The 18,387-nt window shown below is 46.6% G+C and overlaps 2 protein-coding genes and 1 pseudogene across 2 annotated transcripts in view; 1 reads left to right on the forward strand and 2 right to left on the reverse strand.

Annotated features, from left to right (window-relative positions):
- ITGAE (integrin subunit alpha E) overlaps positions 1-9,680 on the forward strand; it is a 50,796-nt gene extending 41,116 nt beyond the window's left edge. Inside the window, exons 27-31 of the mRNA XM_043477684.1 lie at positions 3,178-3,234; positions 3,558-3,653; positions 5,392-5,487; positions 8,313-8,423; positions 9,356-9,680. Of these exons, the coding sequence (XP_043333619.1) occupies positions 3,178-3,234; positions 3,558-3,653; positions 5,392-5,487; positions 8,313-8,423; positions 9,356-9,445 (450 nt within the window). The 3' untranslated portion in view covers positions 9,446-9,680. The remainder of the gene's footprint in view (positions 1-3,177; positions 3,235-3,557; positions 3,654-5,391; positions 5,488-8,312; positions 8,424-9,355) is intronic.
- HASPIN (histone H3 associated protein kinase) lies at positions 23-3,004 on the reverse strand. Its single transcript, XM_043477722.1, has one exon. The coding sequence runs from the start codon at positions 2,974-2,976 to the stop codon at positions 631-633; it is 2,346 nt and encodes a 781-aa protein (XP_043333657.1). The 5' UTR covers positions 2,977-3,004; the 3' UTR covers positions 23-630.
- A 4,488-nt stretch (positions 9,681-14,168) lies between the features above and the next one.
- Positions 14,169-14,269, reverse strand: LOC122425320 (annotated as a pseudogene).
- Positions 14,270-18,387: the final 4,118 nt, after the last annotated feature.

Here is an 18,387-nt window from a genome sequence, read left to right on the forward strand (position 1 = left end):
AAAAAGTAAGCAAAATTCAACCTTTTTAGTAGCCACGGACACATTTATTTTCCTTTTGAAAATTATGGATAAATTCTGCTTCTCTGTGATCAGCAAATGAGACTGATAAACACGTGGCACTTCTCCCTATAAATCGTCTACCATCTTCTCTTCCTCGTCTCCCAGTCTGTACGCCCGGGACTCTGCTCTGGTACAGCCTCTTTGCTCTTGGTTGACTCATCTGTAATGTGGTTCCCAAAGCCAGCCTTATGACACCTACAGCAACAGGCTCTTAGCAGTGTGACAGCTGAGGCCTTGGGTGTTCCTGATTTTCCTTTTTTCTGTTCAGGTTACACAAAGTGTCAAAGCTCAAAAAGGAAACTGTGGAAAGAAATTTACAAAATGAAGTCTGCTGACAGAAAAAGGGCTTTTCAGTTGTAAACGGTGTTCTCACATATAGTTTATTTTTAAAGAATATTTGTTAAGTTTAAAAATTTCAATTCCAACTTGGAGACAAAATTCTTGTTTGAACAGCTGATTGGAAACTTGTAAGAGCAGGAATCCCACCCTGCTGTGGGGACAAAGGTTAAAAACAGAATCAGGGGCTTCCAGTCCCACGCCCTCTCCTTTGGGGTGGTCGGAACCCACGGCTTACTGAAATAGACTGTGCTGGCAGAGCAGGTCCGTGGCAGAGCTGAAGTTCAGCATAGTCTGATAGAAATGCTGGATCTGTTTCTTCATTCGCTTCAAGGCTGGGGTGTTATGTTTGGACTTGAAGGTCATCTGATTCAGGATCTTATCTGTGAGGTAATGTAGCCAGAGCACGTTGTTATATGGGTGATATTCACCCCAGCAGTTGTTGTTTTCTTTCCTCATCAGCCTGTAGATCTCAAACTGGTAGTCACCTTCTCCCATAAACAGGTCCTCGTCCCTGGAGATGTCACAGAAAACCACAATCCCATCCCGCTCCAAGCGGGACAGGGTGTAGTCGATGATGTTGACTTGCAGCCCTCGGGTGGGGATGGAGCTCGTCTTTCCGTTGAGGGTGTAGTGGAGCTCTTTGAGGCTGGTCTTCTTTAAGAGCACGTTCCCCCAGTGCAAGTCTCGGTGCTCAAAGTGCAGAGAGGCCTCGGCCACGGCAAGGGAGGCAGTGATCTGGTGCAGAATGCTCTTGGCAGTGGCAATGGAGGACAGCTTCTTTCTCATTTGCTCTAGGTCGATCCCTCCAAACTCAAATTCCAGCACGATGAAGAGCTGGTCTTCCCCAAAAAAGTCAGGCCGGTCGTTTGCAGACCCTTTGGTTGAGTGATAGTGATCCCAGGCTTGGAGGAGCAAGGGAGGGTAAGAACCTTGAACACAGTGTACCGAGTTCAGCCCAATGAAGCCTTCTGTGCGGTTGCATGCCTCATCAGACAAGAGGCTCAGCTCTTTGGAGATGATGATTTCTGGCAGGATTTCCTCAAAAGTTTTCTGGTGAGCTCCATTGACTAAGTCCTGTCCTTCGATAGCAATGATTTTTAGGGCCACAGGTGTGTGGTTAGCAACTGTTTGAAACACTTCGCCAAACACCCCTTCTCCGATCTTCTCACAGCATTCTAGTTTTTCTTTGGAGAGGTAGTCGCTGAAGGGGATGGGACCCACCTGATTGCATTCCCCATAAAGCTTTTCTGCATCACATGTCTTTTTGTCTGTGACCTGCTGTGTCTTTAAGGGGGTTAGCAAATACATAGAGGAGGAGTGCCAGGGGGACAGAGCACAGCTTGTTCTGTTCCCAACAGGGTGGTGTGAATATTCTGACATGAGGGACTCAGACAGAGAACTGGCCAGGGTGTTGCAGCTGCACACTTCAGACACAGCTGTCACGATCTTCTTCTTGTGGAAACTGAATGAGGCTCTGGTTTTGGTCCAAGAGCAGGCATTCTGTAAACGAGTCAGGTCCTGGGTGACACAAGAATCGTCTTCCATCTTTTGGCCTTTTGTAACCTGGCGGTGATGGAGGAGGGAGGTTTCTGCTGTCCCTTGATGCTTCCTTTTTCGGCTTAGCCTGGTTCTCTCAGGCCAGTTGCTTTTCCCAGGTGCGATTCTGCCCTTGCACCCACGGGCCTCCTCGTATTCTATCTGGACAGACTCTTGAGACTCAATCTCTTGACAAGAGTCCTGGTCTGTGGACCTCTTCTTACACCTGCCTGATAAACCTGGGCTCTCCAGCCTCCTCCCCACCAGTTCCCTGTCATGGCAAAACTCCTGCAAATTCTTCCCATCTGTCCCAAGCTCAGAATCCTCAGGATTTCCTGAGTCCAAAAAGCTAAAGAGAGCTGACCTGAGGCTGGCCTGGGCTTGGTGGGCCAACCTGGTGAGCCTGCCTCCTCCTATCGCTGCGTCCTGGGAACAGGGGAGGGGTGCCTGGTCCAGGGAGGCTTCTGGGAGATGGAAGTTGCTCGGAGCTTCTGAGGCTGCATCCAGAAAGGTGGAAGGGTCGGTACAGATGCTGTCTTCTGGCGCAGGGAACCCGGGGCCGGGAGAGGCCGGAGAGCTGAACAGGGAGGCACTGGTGCCCAGCTCGCCGCCGTCCCTGGGCTGGCCGCACACACTGATGTCCGGGCTCAGGCAGCCCGGGTTGCCGTTGGGAAAGGATGGCGCTCCTAGAGGGCCGCAGGGGGTGCTGCACTTCTGCGGGCACCGCGGTCGCAGCCTCAGGCGTCTCGGGGTCGCGATCTGACTCGGCCGGCCCTTGGCGAGTCGGGCGCCAGCGCGCCTCCTCCGCTGACCCACCGGGCTGCCGGGGAAGTCGGGGTCGTCAGGATCGTCGGAGACGACAGACTGCGAGGGGCCGCCACTGCTGGCGTCACTGCTACTGCTGCTGAAGAAACGCTTCCGGTCCTGCGGCGGGAACCACTGTACGGCTGCCAGGCCCGGCCGCCGCCGCGGCCCCCCGCCGCCGGCTGCCCCGTACGTTCGGAAGAGCCCACTCGCGGGTAGCGGGAGTGACGCCGCCATGACCGGCACCCGCCAGGCAGTTCAAATGCTAACACCGCGAGACTTCCTCGAGACGCGGATGCGCCTGCCCGCCGGGTCCTAGCGCGCGGCCGTCCCCGCAATCACGAAGGATCTCGCGAGAAGTGGGAGGGGGCGGGTAGCTATGGCGGTTTGGCTTTTTCATTGTGTTGCAGGGATAGACTGGGATGGTTGTCGTTTCAGGCCCACACCGTGTGCACTCAGGCTCACAAGGACGCTTGTGGGAGCGATCTGGTTCAGGTGAGCGCAGTCATCCCAAAGACCGGAGAGAGGGGGTTAATGGGGGAGAGAGGAGGGCCTGAAGCGGCTGACGTGAGACGCCGGGATTGTACTTTGTCGAGGTTTCCCCTGAAAGCACAGGCCGAGCGTTTCTGAGGCGCCCCTTAGCCTCTTCTCCGGCTCACGTTTGCCAGGGTTGCGGCTTTGCTGGAACCAAATGAGGGCAGAAACTGCTCACACCCTTTATTCCTCAACCTTGAGGTTGTCTGTGTGCTAAGTGTTAAAATTCCCAGCTTTTCCATCCCATAAAGAGATCGTGCTAATAAACACTCATCCTCTTCCAGCATGTGGAAGAATGGCATTCAGTGAGCTGTAAGGTCACCTCGGATAAAGAAAATGTAACCGTGGCTGCAGAGCTCTCCTTGAATCAGGCAAAGCAGGTACTTAAGATTTGATTAATCCTCGTTTCTCGGGCATCTTCCCTGGAAACGATAATATTAATAGCATCTCCAAATATAACGTGTCCAAAACAGGTCTGTCGATCCACCTTCTGCTCCAGCCTGTTGCTTCCCCAGTCTCTCAGGGTAACTAACTAGGGTAACTTACCAGTTGCTTGCGTGCTCAGGGGTGTCCGACTCTGCGTTCCGGCGGACTGCAGCCCACCAGGCTCCTCTGTCCATGGGATTATTCTGACAGGAATACTGGAGTGGGTTGCCATTTCCTCCTCCAGGGGATCTTCCCGAACCAGGGATGGACCCAGCATTGGCAGGCGGAGTTTTTACCTCTGAGCCGTCTGGGATGCCCTTACACTGCTGTCTTACTGGGAACTCTAGGAATTCCTTTTGGCGACTACTTTTCCTTAAAAAAAAAAAAAAAAAATTTTTTTTTAAATTATTTACTTATTTGGCTGCACCAGGTCTTAGTTGTGGCTTGCAGGATCTAGTTTCCTGACCAGGGATCCAACCCGTGTTCCCTGAATTGGCAGCTCCCAGTCTTAGCCACTGGACCACCAGGGAAGTCCGAACTCCTTTTTCTTACATCCCCTTATCTGTTCCAGCAGCAAACTCTGTCATTCTACCCCATCACCATCCCCAAATATATTCTGAATCCATTCACTTCTGTCCATCTCCACTGCTCCTGTTGTGCAGGTCACCACCTCTTGCTGGATTCCCTGCGGTAGCTTCCTCCCTGCTTTTCTTGCCTGTGCTTTTGCCATGCCCTCCACAGACATTCTTCATGGAACAGCTATCTTTTAAAAGCAAACACTATGCCACTTCTCTGCTTTAAAAAGAAAAAACTGTATACACTTAGACTGAAATTTGTCTTTTTCAGTGGTGCCGCAGACCCTATATCTGGTCTCTGCTTACTTCTCCATCTCCTAATACTTTCCTCTTCCCTGCTTCTTAGACTCCAGCTTGCCGATATTGTTCTAGCCACTGGACCTTTGTACTTGCTGTTCCTTCTGCATGAGATGGCTTTTCTCCTAGATCTTCATGTGTGTGCTTTCTTCTTCTTTTTTTTTTTTTTGCTTTCTTCTTATATTTAATTCACATGTTACCTTCCTAGTGAGACTTTCCCTGATCACTCATTCAAAAGTAGGAACTAAAAGTCAAGTTTAACCTCTTGTGATGATCCAGGTGAGAATGATGGGATCTGAGCTGAAGAAGTAGCAGTGAGGATGGAGGAAAGGACAGGTGTAAGAGAGACTGAAAAAAAAAAAAAGAATCATCAAGAAGTGACTTGGGGATGAGAGTGTGGTGTGAGGTAAAGGGTAAGGGAAAGGAAGTTGAGGTTTAACTAGGTTTCTGGCTTGGGAAACTTAGTGGTTGCTGAGGCCATTCATTAGACATGAGGAATACTGGAGAAGGAACACATTTAAAGGGAAAGATGAGAGGGGAGGGGTGGTTTCCCTGGCAGTCCAGTGGTTAAGACTTTGCCCTCCAGTGCAGGGGGTATAGGTTCGATCCCTAGTTGGGGAACTAAGATCCTACATGCCTTTCGACCAAAAAACAGAAACGTAAGGAATGATGCTGTCCAGGAATTGTAAGTCCATTTTTTTTAGAAGTCTATTTTAAATCAACTATACTCCAATTTTAAAAAAAGTTGACTCCAAAAAATAAAGGTACAGTAGGTCCATGTCTAAAATATGTTTAATTTTTTTTCTCCCCCATCTTATAGTTACTAAGAGATGTGACTGAGCTGCAGATCCTTGGTGAAATATCTTTCAACACATCTCTGTATGAGGGACTCAACACAGAGAACCACAGAACTAAGGTAATCCCCGGCTGTTTTCTGGTTTTCTGGGTGTTGTCCTAGCAACCTGTGCCTGGTTTTAGTGCCCCTGTACAAACAGGCACTTGCTATTGCCCTCTTCCTGTTTCAGTCGTATCACCTCTGCTCTTGACTCTGCAACCAGCTGTCTCCATGACCTTGAGTTACTCAGCTTCTGCCTAAGTTTTTCTGTGTCTGAAATGAAGCAACTGAGTAAGAGGCCTAAGCAGAGGAAGTCTCGGTTGTTATAACTAGGCTGGAATCAACACCTATGTATACTTTGATTTGAAAAAATTTTTTTAAATTTCCTAGTTGAGAATTTTTTTTTATTATATGTATTAACTTGCTTCCTAGTGTGTGATACCAGTGTTTAGTTACAGGGTCCTACGGTTACAATACTCATGAGCGCAGAATTCTCTCATAAGTCTTAAACTAAGTCCTGGAACCCTTGGATTCATTTTGCAGAGGTTTTACATGTGACTGCAAGTCAGACTGACCTTTGTGATCTGTGGGCTGAAGACTGTGTGTGCCCCGCCGGGGCTGTCGTTCTTGTTGACACTCGCCTAGGCGGCTGCTGGCGCTAAAAATGGTCCATCTGTGATCTCTTTAGTGAAGCCTGAGTGTCAGAGGGTGAGAGTGGATCGCTCGCATTAGCTCCTCTGATTTCCTCCCTGGAGGAGCGGAAAGGCACAGTTCTCTAGACATGTCAGAAATAACATTTGTTTATTTTTGAATGTGTCTGATACAGAAAATGATGTGGAAGAAAGAGAAGTGTCCCCATTATATCATTGCACAGATTAAAAAAAAAACAGAAAAGCAAGAAAATCCAAGTCTTATGCAAAGATCCCAAATGAAAAATAGTGATTCCTTCACTCCCTGTCTCTCACACCCTGGATTCCCTCCTCCCCAAGGGAGTTCCTGTTAACAGTGTCTTATATGCACATTCTTAAGTCATTTATTTACGTATAAATGTTCCCCCTTTACTTAACTGATGCTTTTATGTACAGTCCCCATGATGATTTTCCTTTTTTAAAATTCAGTACCCAAAGTTTTAAGTGCATTTCAGCTGCAAAGAAAAAAAATCCTCCTGCTAACATGCCTTAAAGGCCTCTTGTGTTTATCTGGGGATGGAGGCAGACCAGTGTCAGTGGCCAGGCTACTTCGACTCTTGGGCTCTCCTGACTATGTGCTGGTGATGCCTTCCCTTGTGGCTGGCCCAAAGGAGCCACCTCTCCCAGCGGTACATTTTCACATGGCAGAATACAGAATAGGAAGCCAAGAAGTCAGTAGCAAAAGGAGTTTTTCTTCATACGCCTTCCCTTTTCTTTCTTTTTCTCTTTTTCAGGCCACATGCACGTGGCATGCGGTCTCTTAGTTCCCCCACCAGGGATTGAACCCGTGCCAGGTTCAGACTCTCTGTCTCACACACACACAACCAGAAGGTCACAGTCTCCTGGCGAACTTCTAGATAGGAGACCAGAATAGTTTGTATAAAGTATTTTGGTTATCAGATCGCTTTCCTGTCCTCTGGTTTACCCCTCCCCCCACCCCACCTCCAGTTTTTGCTCTCTTTGTTTTTTGGAGATTCTGTTGCTATATCTGCTCAGAGATTCTTTCCTCACCATGTCCAGTCTACTGATGAGTGCATCGAAGGCATGTTCCTGTCACAGCAGCTTTTCATCTCTGGTGTTTCTTTCTGGTTCTTTCTTAGGGTCTCCATCTCTCTGCTTACACTGCCTGTCCGCTCTTTGTTCTTGTGTGTCTGTTCTATCCTTTGGAGCCCTTAGCATATTCATTGTGGTGGTTTTAAATTGCCAGTCTGATAATTCCGACCTTCTTGCCATATCTAGTTCTGGTGCTTACTCTCTCTCTTCAAATTTTGTTTTTTTGCCTTCTGGTATACCTGGTAATTTTCTTTTGATAGCTAGAAATGCTGTACCAGGTAAAAGGAACTTCTGTCGACAGACCTTCATTAATGTGTGAGATGTGGGGGAGGGGAGGTGCTCTGTGGTTTTGTGATTAGGTCTCAGTCTTTTAATGAGCCTGGGCCTCTGGCCTGTGAACTTCCTCACCATTTCTGTGTTTTTCAACCCCCTTAGGTGGGACAGGATGGCTAGAGTGGGCTTGAGTTGGGCACTTCCATTCCCCCAGAACAGTTAGGCTCTCATTATATCCAGCAGGTTAGGCCAGGGTTAACTAGTTTCCCTTGAGCCCAGTCGTTGTTCAGATCAGAGTTCTTTGGCTTATTTCAGAGTGGTTCCTTTCCCCTCCCCCACCCCCCCGCCAGAAGTGTGAAGGGTTTTTTCTCCAGCACTGACTGTGGGAACCTGGTCTAGCTCCTGGAGTAAACCTCACCCCAGTGGCTGGGTTCCCTGGAGTTTGTAGCACGAGAGTCATCACTGTTGTGCTTAGAGCAGTCCATCAGTTGCAGTTCAGGACTTCCTTCCCTGGCGGTGGGGAGCCTCTGTCTCTGTGTCCATCTGTCTGTCTGTCCCTCTGCTCTTGGTGGCAGCAGGTCTGCGTGGTGTCCTCCCCTCTCTTAGGGATCCAAGAAAAGTTGTTGATTTTCCAGTCTGGTCACCTTTTCCCTTGTTAGCATGGAGTGGTGACTTCCAAGCCCCTTGCATGTGGAACCAGAAACTGGAAATCTCATTAGATAATTTTAAGTACTCCATCAGGAAAGGTTTAGCTTTTTGCTTTACTGTTGTCAGTCTTGATCAATACACGGTATGTTGCCAAGTTCTCATATTTTGCTTCTTAAAATAATGTGGAATTTTTACCTCATTTTGCTTCACCTGACTTACAGGGTGATCTCTGTTTTGTTGCAGATCACTGTCATCCTGCTGAAAGATGAGGAGGCGTATTCTCTGTTTCTCATCATTAAAAGCAGTGTCGGGGGCCTTCTGGTTTTGATCGTGATTATAGTTATTCTAGTCAAGGTCAGTTCCCCCCACGTTCATGAAGGTTCTGGTGTTGGACAGAATTCTGCTTAGAGAGCCAGCCCCTGACCTCGAACAGTTACCCTAGCCTTGTGACCCCTTTTCCTTCTTCCTTCAGCCACACACCTGTTGAGGCAAATGAATCAAGACAGCTTCTGTCTGAAAAAGATCAAGATCTAATTGAAGAATTGGCATACAGAGATATTTTCCTAAAAGGGACCTGATGTTCCTTTCCTATTTAAATCCTTTCCTTTCCTTCCCCTGATTTAATGTTCAAACTCTTTCACTGCTATTCAAGGCATCTAATGTCTGCCTGTACTCTCTCCACCCTCGAGTCTTGCTTTTTTTCCTCAATACACTGAACTGAAAAGCTTTGTGTCTCTGTTTGCAGTGAGGCTCTCTATACCCGCCTCCCAAGCCCTTTCCTTCTTAACTTGCTCTCGCTCTTCCCTTAAAACTCAGCCCAGAAATTCCTGAGTCTTCTGAACTGACCTTTATGCTTTTCTCTTGAACTGCCCTCTAGAAACCCTTCCAAGAAGCAGTGGTTATACTGTGTTGTCATTATTTCTCTTCTCACTAGATTGTGAGCTTCTTGATGTGTAGGGAGGCTGTACTTGAACTCTTTCTCTCTTTTACATAAATAGATCCAGTACAGCTGAAACTGTAGTACTTAGCAGAATTAGTTGAATTAAAAAGGTGAAAGTGGGGTAGGGGTTCAGAGGAAGGTGGAAAACCACTTTTGACTGGGGACCGAACACAGAATGCTTGTGGGAAGGCAGTATTTAAGATGGGTCTCGAAGGATTGGATCATCTGGGGCGACTCAGAAGAAGCAGAGGAGCACTGGGGATATTTGGCAACGAAAAGATAAATGGTTTTCTAAAGCAGGTGGGTAGCTGAGGCCTGTAATTGGTCTTTCCTCCCTTTGTTTTAGTGTGGCTTTTTTAAAAGAAAATACAGAGAGCTGAACTTGGAGAGCATAAGAAAGGACCAGCTAAAATCAGAGTCTGCTGGAACAAGATAGTTAGGAGCAGCTTCTTCATCCATCCGGAGAGAGTATCAGCCAGTCCTGAAGCTTCTAGAGACCGGGTGTTGTACAGACGACCTTCCCTTTAGGATGACCAAGTGCGGAATGTAACAAGTTGTTCGTGGAGTGTTTTTTAACCATACGTTGTCCCCAAAGTGCCTGTGCATTGTGCAGAAAAGAAACCTGGGAAACATTTGGTGGTAAATAAAGTTAAACTGTTTTCTTTACAGAAGTGCCTTTAATATGCAAATATGATATACTTTGTGATCCTCCCCCCCGCCCCACCCCAGAGGAGGTTATACAGCATCTCCCAGGCTTACTTGCCTAAGAGCACTTTTTTCATGCCATTTCTATTAACATCTTCCAAAATAGTCTTCCATGAAGTACATCTTTGTGGGGGACAGTGGTCAGAAGCAGTTCCTAGTCTGGCATTTTTATGATCGAAGGATGCAGTCTGTTATTTCAAGTTAGGCCACGAAAAAGCACCCCCCAGAACAAAAGTAAAAAGTAGAAAAACAGGGTACCCAAACAGGAACAAGGAGAGGAGACCAGGACTTTGTTCTGCAGTGTCTGCTTAACTTCCTGTGCGGGTCCTCGCCGGGCTTCCTGCTGAGTGACTTGCTCAGGGGACCTTCGTGTCTCAGTGAGAGACATGCTTGTCCACAGGGGGAGGTGGAACCTGGCCTGGGAGTTGGGGGCACCGAGATTAGGGCCTTATTACAGGTTGACTTTGCTCTTTGTATCCTTATTTCATTTATATGCCCCATGCTGTTAAAACTTGACCGCATCTCTCCACTCTCAATCATGCAGTGGCACAGTCTTTGTTTTCATGGGTGATAAATATCATTGCAAACAAGCGAAGCAGGAGTATATAATGTAGAAAGCAATCCTGTGATCTCTCTGTGTTCTTTATCTAATTCAAGTGCTTTCATTATTTCTTTTTGTTTGTCTTTGGCCAAGCTGTGAGGCTTATGGGATTTCAGTTCCCCAACCAGGGATTAGATCCTCACAGTGAAAGGGCTGAGTCCTAACTAAGGGCCACCAGGGAATTCCCTGGACTCTTTCTTCATAGCTTTTCCATTGACTTCAAAGTCCTGTCTGCACATAATGGTAATTTGGAGTCTTTCTGATATTTATACTTTTTCTCATCCTTATTTCTCTAACTAGGACTTATGGGGGTCTAAGACATTACCTCTGTGCCTGACTTTTTAAAAAAATAATTTTTTTTTTTTTCCGCTGTGCTGAATCTTTGTTGCTGCGTGTGGGCTTTCTCTAGTTGCAGCTAGCAGGGACTACTCTCTAGTTGTAGTGCACATGCTTCTTATTGCTTTGGCTTCTCTTGTTGCAGGGCACAGGCCCTAGGGCACGAAGGCTTCAGAGTCGCAGCTCATGGGCTGTAGAGTAGGGGCTCAGTAGTTGTGGCACATGGGTTTAGTTACCCCTTAGCATGTGGGATCTTTCTGGACCAGGGATTGAACCAGTGTCCTTTGCATTACAAGACAGATTCTTAACCACTGAAGTCCTGACATAACTTTTATATGTACTGGGAAACCAAAACTCTGTATGACTCACTTGATTGTGATATTTGCTTTGTCATAGTATCTGGAACCAAACTTGCACTGTCTCTGAGATATGCCTTTGAAGGAAAAGAAAGAAGTAAATTTGCTTAGATATTTCTCTGTTGTGTGTCCAGGTTTTCATTATTACAGGTAACTTGCAGTCTCTGCTTTTATACTTGTTCATTGCAAATAATATCTCACTGTGTTTATAACAGTCAAGTCTTAAATTGACTGCCTATAAGCTATTGACTGACTGGGCCATGATTGGATTAGACCAATGTCCTGCTCAGGAGACTTCATAAGGGATCAGTCCCTGAGGAGGAAGAGACTGAAATGGAGACATGGTTGCATTTGTATAAATTCCTGAGCTGTGACTTGGGCTGCAACCTTGTCTTTCTTCCAAAAGATGCCTGTCAAGTGCCAAACCTTTCCCATTTCCTGTTCACCCTCCTCTGCCTGGGAGCAGGACATGCCAGAGCTTACACAGATCCAAGGACAGTGGGTCATGTCACAGGGCCACTGTCCTGGCCAGAAAAGGACTGAGAAGGGGCCAGCTGGACACTAGCATGGGAGAGGTGCCCCTCCAGTTTCTGTTTTCATTTCCCCAATACAGGCCTGTGAGTGCTCATTCAGATAACCTTGTTCTCTTACGATAACATCTGAACTTTGAATTTGATCGTTGGAGGGATGAAATAAGCAGATGTGAAGAAGTGAAAGTGAAAGTTGCTCAGTCATGTCCCACTCTTTGCAACCCCAAGGACTATACAGTCCATGGAATTCTCCAGGCTAGAATACTGGAGCGGGTAGCCTTTCCCATCTCCTGGGGATCTTCCCAACTCAGGGATCAATCTGTAATAAATTGGTCAAACTTTTTAGGCCCAGTTAGATTTTTATTCCATTCGGCCAAGCCCAGTAGTCTAAAATGATTTGTGCTAGTGTGTTATTTCATGCATTTTCTCTAATATCCATACAAGCAGGGATATTTGGTTAAGATCAGGGTTTAGGTATTTTGGGGTCTCCTAGCCCTAATTATTGGGTTTCCCTGGTGGCTCAGAGGGTAAAGCATCTGCCTGCAATGTGGGAGACCCGGGTTCAATCCCTGTGTTGGGAAGATCCCCTGGAGAAGGAAATGGCAACCCACTCCAGTATTCTTGCCTGGAGAATCCCATGGACAGAGCAGCCTGGTAGGCTACAGTCCACGGGGTTGCAAAGAGTCGGACACGACTGAGCGTCTTCACTTCACTTCAGCCCTAATTATTACCTTGTAATAGTGCCAGAATTTTACTGTTACTTTAAGAACAGCTCCAGTATATGGAATCAAGGGACTCTTAGTTACTCCAGGAAGAGCAGTTGTTCAACTCTCAAGGGTTCAGAAGGTAGCTGGATGCACCTAAAGAGACAGTTAGCCCAACTCCAGTTGACTTCATTTTGATCAGTGGAAGGACATTTCAAAAACTACATAAGTATCAATATTACTAAATGTATATTCATTCTCATAGTAAGATCAGAGTGAGAAGTGAAACTTGGCCTTAGTCGCGACCTCACCCCATCTTGTGCCCCTCCTTAGAGGATGAGGTGAGCTGGTCTGGCATGTATCTTCCAGGCCATATTCTGTGCTTTTGTAATATTCACATGTACATATATACAGGAACATAGGTTTTTGGGGTTTGGGTGTGTTTTACAAACAAATAGGATCATAGCTTCTACCAGTTGTGCTTATTTGTGACCATTTGTCAGAGATAAAACACTGATGCTGGATGCAGGGTTTCGGGGTGCTAATAAGAGGCAGTACCTTGGGTTAGCATGTCTTTGGGGAATCAGTAACTTAAATTTGTACAGCTCATTGCAATTTGTAAAGAAGCCCTTTCAGCTTTTTCCGAAAGTGGACTTAAGCACATTTTGGTAATTGCCGCACAATGCCAAATAGCTTTCTGGAAGGACTGAACCGTACTACCTGGTTAATAGGCAGCATGAACATACTTGAGATCTCTGTTTCACTATACTGTTTAATGGGTATATAATCATGGCTTTCCTTTCCTTTTTTTTTTTAAATTTTGGCAAGCTCATCTATTTTGCCATAAAATGAGATGACCTTCCCCCCAACTCCCTGCGTTTATGCTCTACTTTTTCTCTCTTGTCCAGTTAAAAGGTAGCCCTGGTGTTTCCTCATTAGCTCTGTCTGAATTGCATTGCCTTGTGGGATAGAAGAGGTGCATTTTTTCCTCTAGATTTCAAAGCCTCTGGGCAAGTACAGGTGATCCGACTTAGAATCTGAGAGCAGTGTGCTCTCCAGAATGGGGGAACTGAGTTTCATAGATCCTTGGTGGGCATGAGGAAGACGTAGTATCACTGGAGGTCTGTCTAAAGGAAGAGCTCTTCCCATTTATCAATACCACAGAGAAGACAGGACCACTGTGCCAGCCTCCAGGAAAGCCAGCTGGAAGCTCTGCTCCCTGTCCCTGCACCCCAGGAGAGGAGTCTAGGTCTGGCTGGTCCACTCCTGGGACCCTATAACCTGCCACAGTACTGAGTTGTGGGGTTACTGAAGGTGAACTCTCTGGGGAGGCCTCTTCTGTCCCAGGCCTGGAGAGGGGGCCTGGGCCAGCCCTGCCCAGAGTGCTGGCGGATGTTCTGAGCTCTTGGCCTTGGGTTCCTGAGTCTGACTAGTGTTCTATTCTGCAGTAATTTTTCCTCTCTCTAGAACTAAGGTCTGAGATTAAAGTTGGACTGCTGAAGGGGGAGAAAACACCACTGGCCCACTTTGGTTCTGCAAACCTTTTAGATTTCCTAGACTAGGAAAGGCTACCAGTCTTAACTCCTGGGTTCTGCACTGGGGCTTGGGGTCCTTTGCCTCTGAGATGAAGAACTCATTGTATTGTAGCAAGGTAAAGACACTCAGACCTCTAGGTCAGAGGTTTCTGACTTTTTTGTGTGTCACAGACTCCTTTGGCGATCTGGTGAAGCCTAGGGACGCCTTCTCGGATTATTTCCCAACCTTTTACTATGAAAAATTCTCAAACGTACAGAAAAAATTTTACACCGAACACCTGGCTTGTTCATTAACATCTTACTATGCCTGCTTTATCACATATTTTTCCAGCTATCAATCCACCAGCTTGTTTTTTTATTCTATTTTTAGTTTTTCTTTCTTTTTTTTAAAAAAAAACATGGAGTGCTTTACAATTATGTGTGTATCCTTGTGCATGGGTCATGTTAATCTCTGTATCATCCAATTTTAGTAAATGTGCTCCTGAAGCAGCACAGCTTGTTTTTAAATATATAACAGTTTATAAAGAACCAGTTATATTGAAACACAGTGATCAAAATATTTTAAAAATTTTGTATCTCCATACATGTGTTCTTGATTAATGCATTAAATGCATTAAAGCAACAGGTCTGATAACTGTGCTACTTTCGAAGTAGTGATGAGCTTAAAATGTTTTTTAAGGCATACCTATAATGTGATTGGAAAATATCTATAATTTCTTTTAATATTAAGATACAGGTACTGCCAAAAAACAAAAAAAGATACAGGTACTACCAAACTCCTGTTGTCTGCATTTGTAAATGAAGGAAATGTTAGATTTCAGATGAACAGTAGTAAAAATAAATGTGGAACACTATCCACCCAGCTTCACAGGCCTCCTCCGTATATTCTGGTCCACTTAATAAGAACATCTGTTCTACCCCAGGCTCTGTACTTTGACAGCTCATCTCATAGTCACTCCAGGCCCCATTAGCTGTTTCATGGAGGAGGAAACAACTTGCCTGAGGCCTTAAAACTAGTTTAAGGAAGAACCTCCAGGTCTAATGTTTTTCCACAAAAGCTTCATTACAGATGGGCAAGGCATAGGTTGGCGGAGTGGAGGTTTACAGGCTTTGCTGGGGAAGAGGCACAGGTGGATTTCAGCTCTTCAAGTTCCCAGGCTGCAGGTGGGATGCTGAAGGTGCTGCTGCTCTGGTCCTGGGAATCAGCGTTTCCGGCAAGCTCTCTGAGTGATCTCTGATGCAAGAGCCACGCCCTGTGAGACACTAGTTAGATCAGAGTTTGTTCATCTGATTACACTTTGTCAATGGGTAGCACAAACTCGGAGTCTTGATGACTAAGAAGTTGCTTCAGGAGACAAATTTAACATAATGCTCTAGCAGAATGATCTCTGTTGAAATCTTGAAGAATATACACTCAAAATAAAGGCTTACTCACTGTACTCTTGACACTTCAAATGTGCAGGCTAATGGGTAGAGGCAGGATGATCAGGAATCAACCTTCCTGAGCAGAGGCCCTCTCTCCCTCCCCCACCCTCCCACTTCTCTCCCAGATGATCATCTATCTCATTATAGGCAGGTGGGGCAGAAGTGGTAAAGCCTTTCCTGCCCTCACAGCCCTACAGGACAGATGAGATAGCACTCAGCTGTAACTCCTGGAAGAATAGATCCTGTCCTTTGGGAATTCAGAGAAAGAGAAGGATCCAGGAAGCCTTTGTGAAGGAGACAGACGCCTGTAATCAGAACCTTGAAGCCACGGGGTGCTGAGGAGAGACCGGCCTGAGCAAAGGCCCGGGGGTTGGAAAGTGCAGGATGTGATGAAACTGTCAGTCAACCCCCCTGAAGCTGGTGTGCTTAACGGGCTTGTCAGGCCAGAAAGGCAGGCGGGGACAGTGACTGCAATAAAAAGGAAGAGCCTAGGAAGGATTGAGCGCAGGAGCTGCGGAAGCCACACCCACTCTCAGGGTTCACAGGAGGATGTCCCACTTGCTGTGGGTTCATCACTACAGTCCTGGGAACTCAGGGCGAGAGAGGAGGGGATGGACCAGGGTGACTGCATGCAGGTTGTGGGGAAACCCCTGCAGGGAGCAGGAGCAGCAGCGAGATCAGCTTTCTCTACCATGTACCATGTTCGAGCTGGCGTTACTTAGAAGGTTTGGTTGACTTGAGTTTGAACCTTTGTCCTTTTCAATACCAAGTGGACCGGCATTTGACAGTTTATTCTTTTTTCAGTTTATTAAGTGCCACCTCAGTGGAGTTTTTCCCCAGGTCACATTCTGAGAACTGAGTAATGAGGAATAACCCATTAATTACAACAGGTCACCAGGCTGCTGATGGACTTGGAAATGCTTCCCACAGAGACGGGCTTCCTTCTTCCTGTTGACTCTTTGAAGCAACATGAATAATATATCTGCTGTTTCTTAAATGGACCACTAATGTCTATTAATGGAATGTGTTTATCACAACAGGACTCTCCAGAGCAAAAGAAGAATTAAAGGATAAACTGCTTTGTGAAACCCTTTCCATGCCGCCATGCCTTTCCCACTCTTGTCCCTCCCAGGTCATCCAGCATCCTTCAGGCTCCGAAGCAAGGGCTCTCCTTGCCTTGCGATGACTTCCTTTTGTGTCCTGAGACAGATTGAGATCTCCTGTCTCAGCCCTTGGCTTGAGCCCTCCTCTCCTCTGGGATGGGAAATGAAACCTTGTTTGTTAGGTATAAGTAACCTCTCCTCCAAAGACCAGATTGTTCTATGCAGTTTGTGTTTCCTCTTGTGCTTCCTTTAATTTTTTGGAGAATACATTCTGAGTTTATTTTACAATTCCCCATCACTTCACTGCAGTTACCTTAAATTATCCGAGACAGCCTTACGAACCAGGTGAGACTGGTCAGTCCCTTCACGGCCAGTTCCTTTCTTTTAGGTGGACGACACTCGTTACAATGAAGCATGATGTGGATGATTTGGGGGGAGGAGAAAGGGGTGTTGACTATTCACCCTGACCGCTGACTTAACCATTTGCTAAGCTGATAAACATTCAAACAGTAATGGTGGCGAAGATCATTTGAACAGGGTGCCTGGTGAGATGGGTTTAGGTAGAGACTGGAAAAACCATCACTCAAAGACAGCAGGCAGTTTTCACTCAAGTGGCTGAATTCATCTTGGTTTTGGAAGTATCCCTGAACTTGGACTTCTAGTAATGCCAATGCAAAAAGCAAAGACCCCTTCTCCTGCTTGGGGTACAATGGGGATTAGATCTGAACTTGGGGTGGTGAGCCAGCCCCAGCCACAGTGGAGTTAGATTGCAGATACTTGGGTTTGCAGCTCAAGGGAAGTATTTTTCACGTTGTTTTGACCTTGGCCCACAGGAAGAAATGTATTACACGTCATAATGTCATAGGCACACACATACTTCAAACAGAAGTTTCACAAAACTGTCTACCCATACTTCCTTAAACACACTCTGATGTTTTTTTTGTGTGTGTGTGTGAATATGCTGGTTGGAACCCAGGAAATTGCTATCATGACCCACTAATGGGTCTGGATTTAGCTTAAGAAGCTGTGAGGGTGCCCACAAGGGACAGTCTGGCCCCAGCTCTGAGAAGAGCCCTTTCCCCTCTGGATGTCCTTTGCGTCGTCTCTAAAGCCTCTAGAGAGTTCTGTCAGAAACTGCAGCCTGGCCTTGGCTGGGCCATGGAGAGATCAGGAGGGGCTGCCCACATTGGAGGGCAAATGAGCAGGCTGTCAGAGAGCCTGAGAGCCATGTGAGGGAGGGCTAAGGAAGAGGCTGGCAGGAGAGGGAGGGAGTACACGATGCGTCCTCAGTCATGTCTGACTCTTCGAGACAACATGGCTCCTCTGTCCATGGGATTTTCCAGGCAAGAATACTGGAGTGGGTTGCCATTTCCTCTCCAGGGGACCTTCCCAGCCCAGGGATCGAACCCACGTCTCCTGCATCTCCCGCAGAGGCAGACGGATTCTTTACCACTGCACCAGCTGAGAGGCCCTGAGGGAGGGAGGGAGGCCTGGTGACAATTCCTAAGCCTTTCTGCCAGGATGATGTCAACTTCCAAAATCCCCAGTCATAATGCAGCAGCTGGAATCCTCTTTGGGTTTGAAAAAATCAGGCCTGAATTCACTCAACAAACATTGACTTATTTTATGGCAGGCACAACGTGGGGTGCAGAGATGCCTAAAGGCAAGGTCCCTGTCCTCCTGGAATTTATGGCCTTAGAGGGGGACACAGGCAATAAGTAAATGAGTGATAGGGCCTCTAAGGGAATAAGAAGGGGTAATGGGATAGAAAGTAGTTGGGGTGGAGGCTGCTTTAGTGAGTGGTAATAAGAACAGGCTTTTTTTTTTTTTTTAAAGGAACTGGCATTTGAGTTGAAACTGATGAACAGATGCAAAAATCTGCTTCCGAAATGGCAGTTTGAGAGCAAAACACATTCCCAGGCCCCATCCTAGTTCTAAGGGAATGACAATATTAGGTGCAGGGCCCAGGAATTTGCATTTTTCTTCCAAATGATGCCCAGGCTCACTAAAACTGGAGACCTGCTGCCCTGGGGCGTTTACTTTGAGAGAAGATCACACCTAGTGAACTTTAGGGTCCCTTCCA

This window comes from Cervus canadensis, chromosome 1 (assembly GCF_019320065.1).
Source record: "Cervus canadensis isolate Bull #8, Minnesota chromosome 1, ASM1932006v1, whole genome shotgun sequence".
Lineage (NCBI taxonomy): Eukaryota > Metazoa > Chordata > Mammalia > Artiodactyla > Cervidae > Cervus > Cervus canadensis.

Bases quoted from the DNA above. Each gene is read 5' to 3' on its own strand.
- HASPIN (XM_043477722.1), bottom strand. From the start codon at position 2,976: ATGGCGGCGTCACTCCCGCTACCCGCGAGTGGGCTCTTCCGAACGTAC.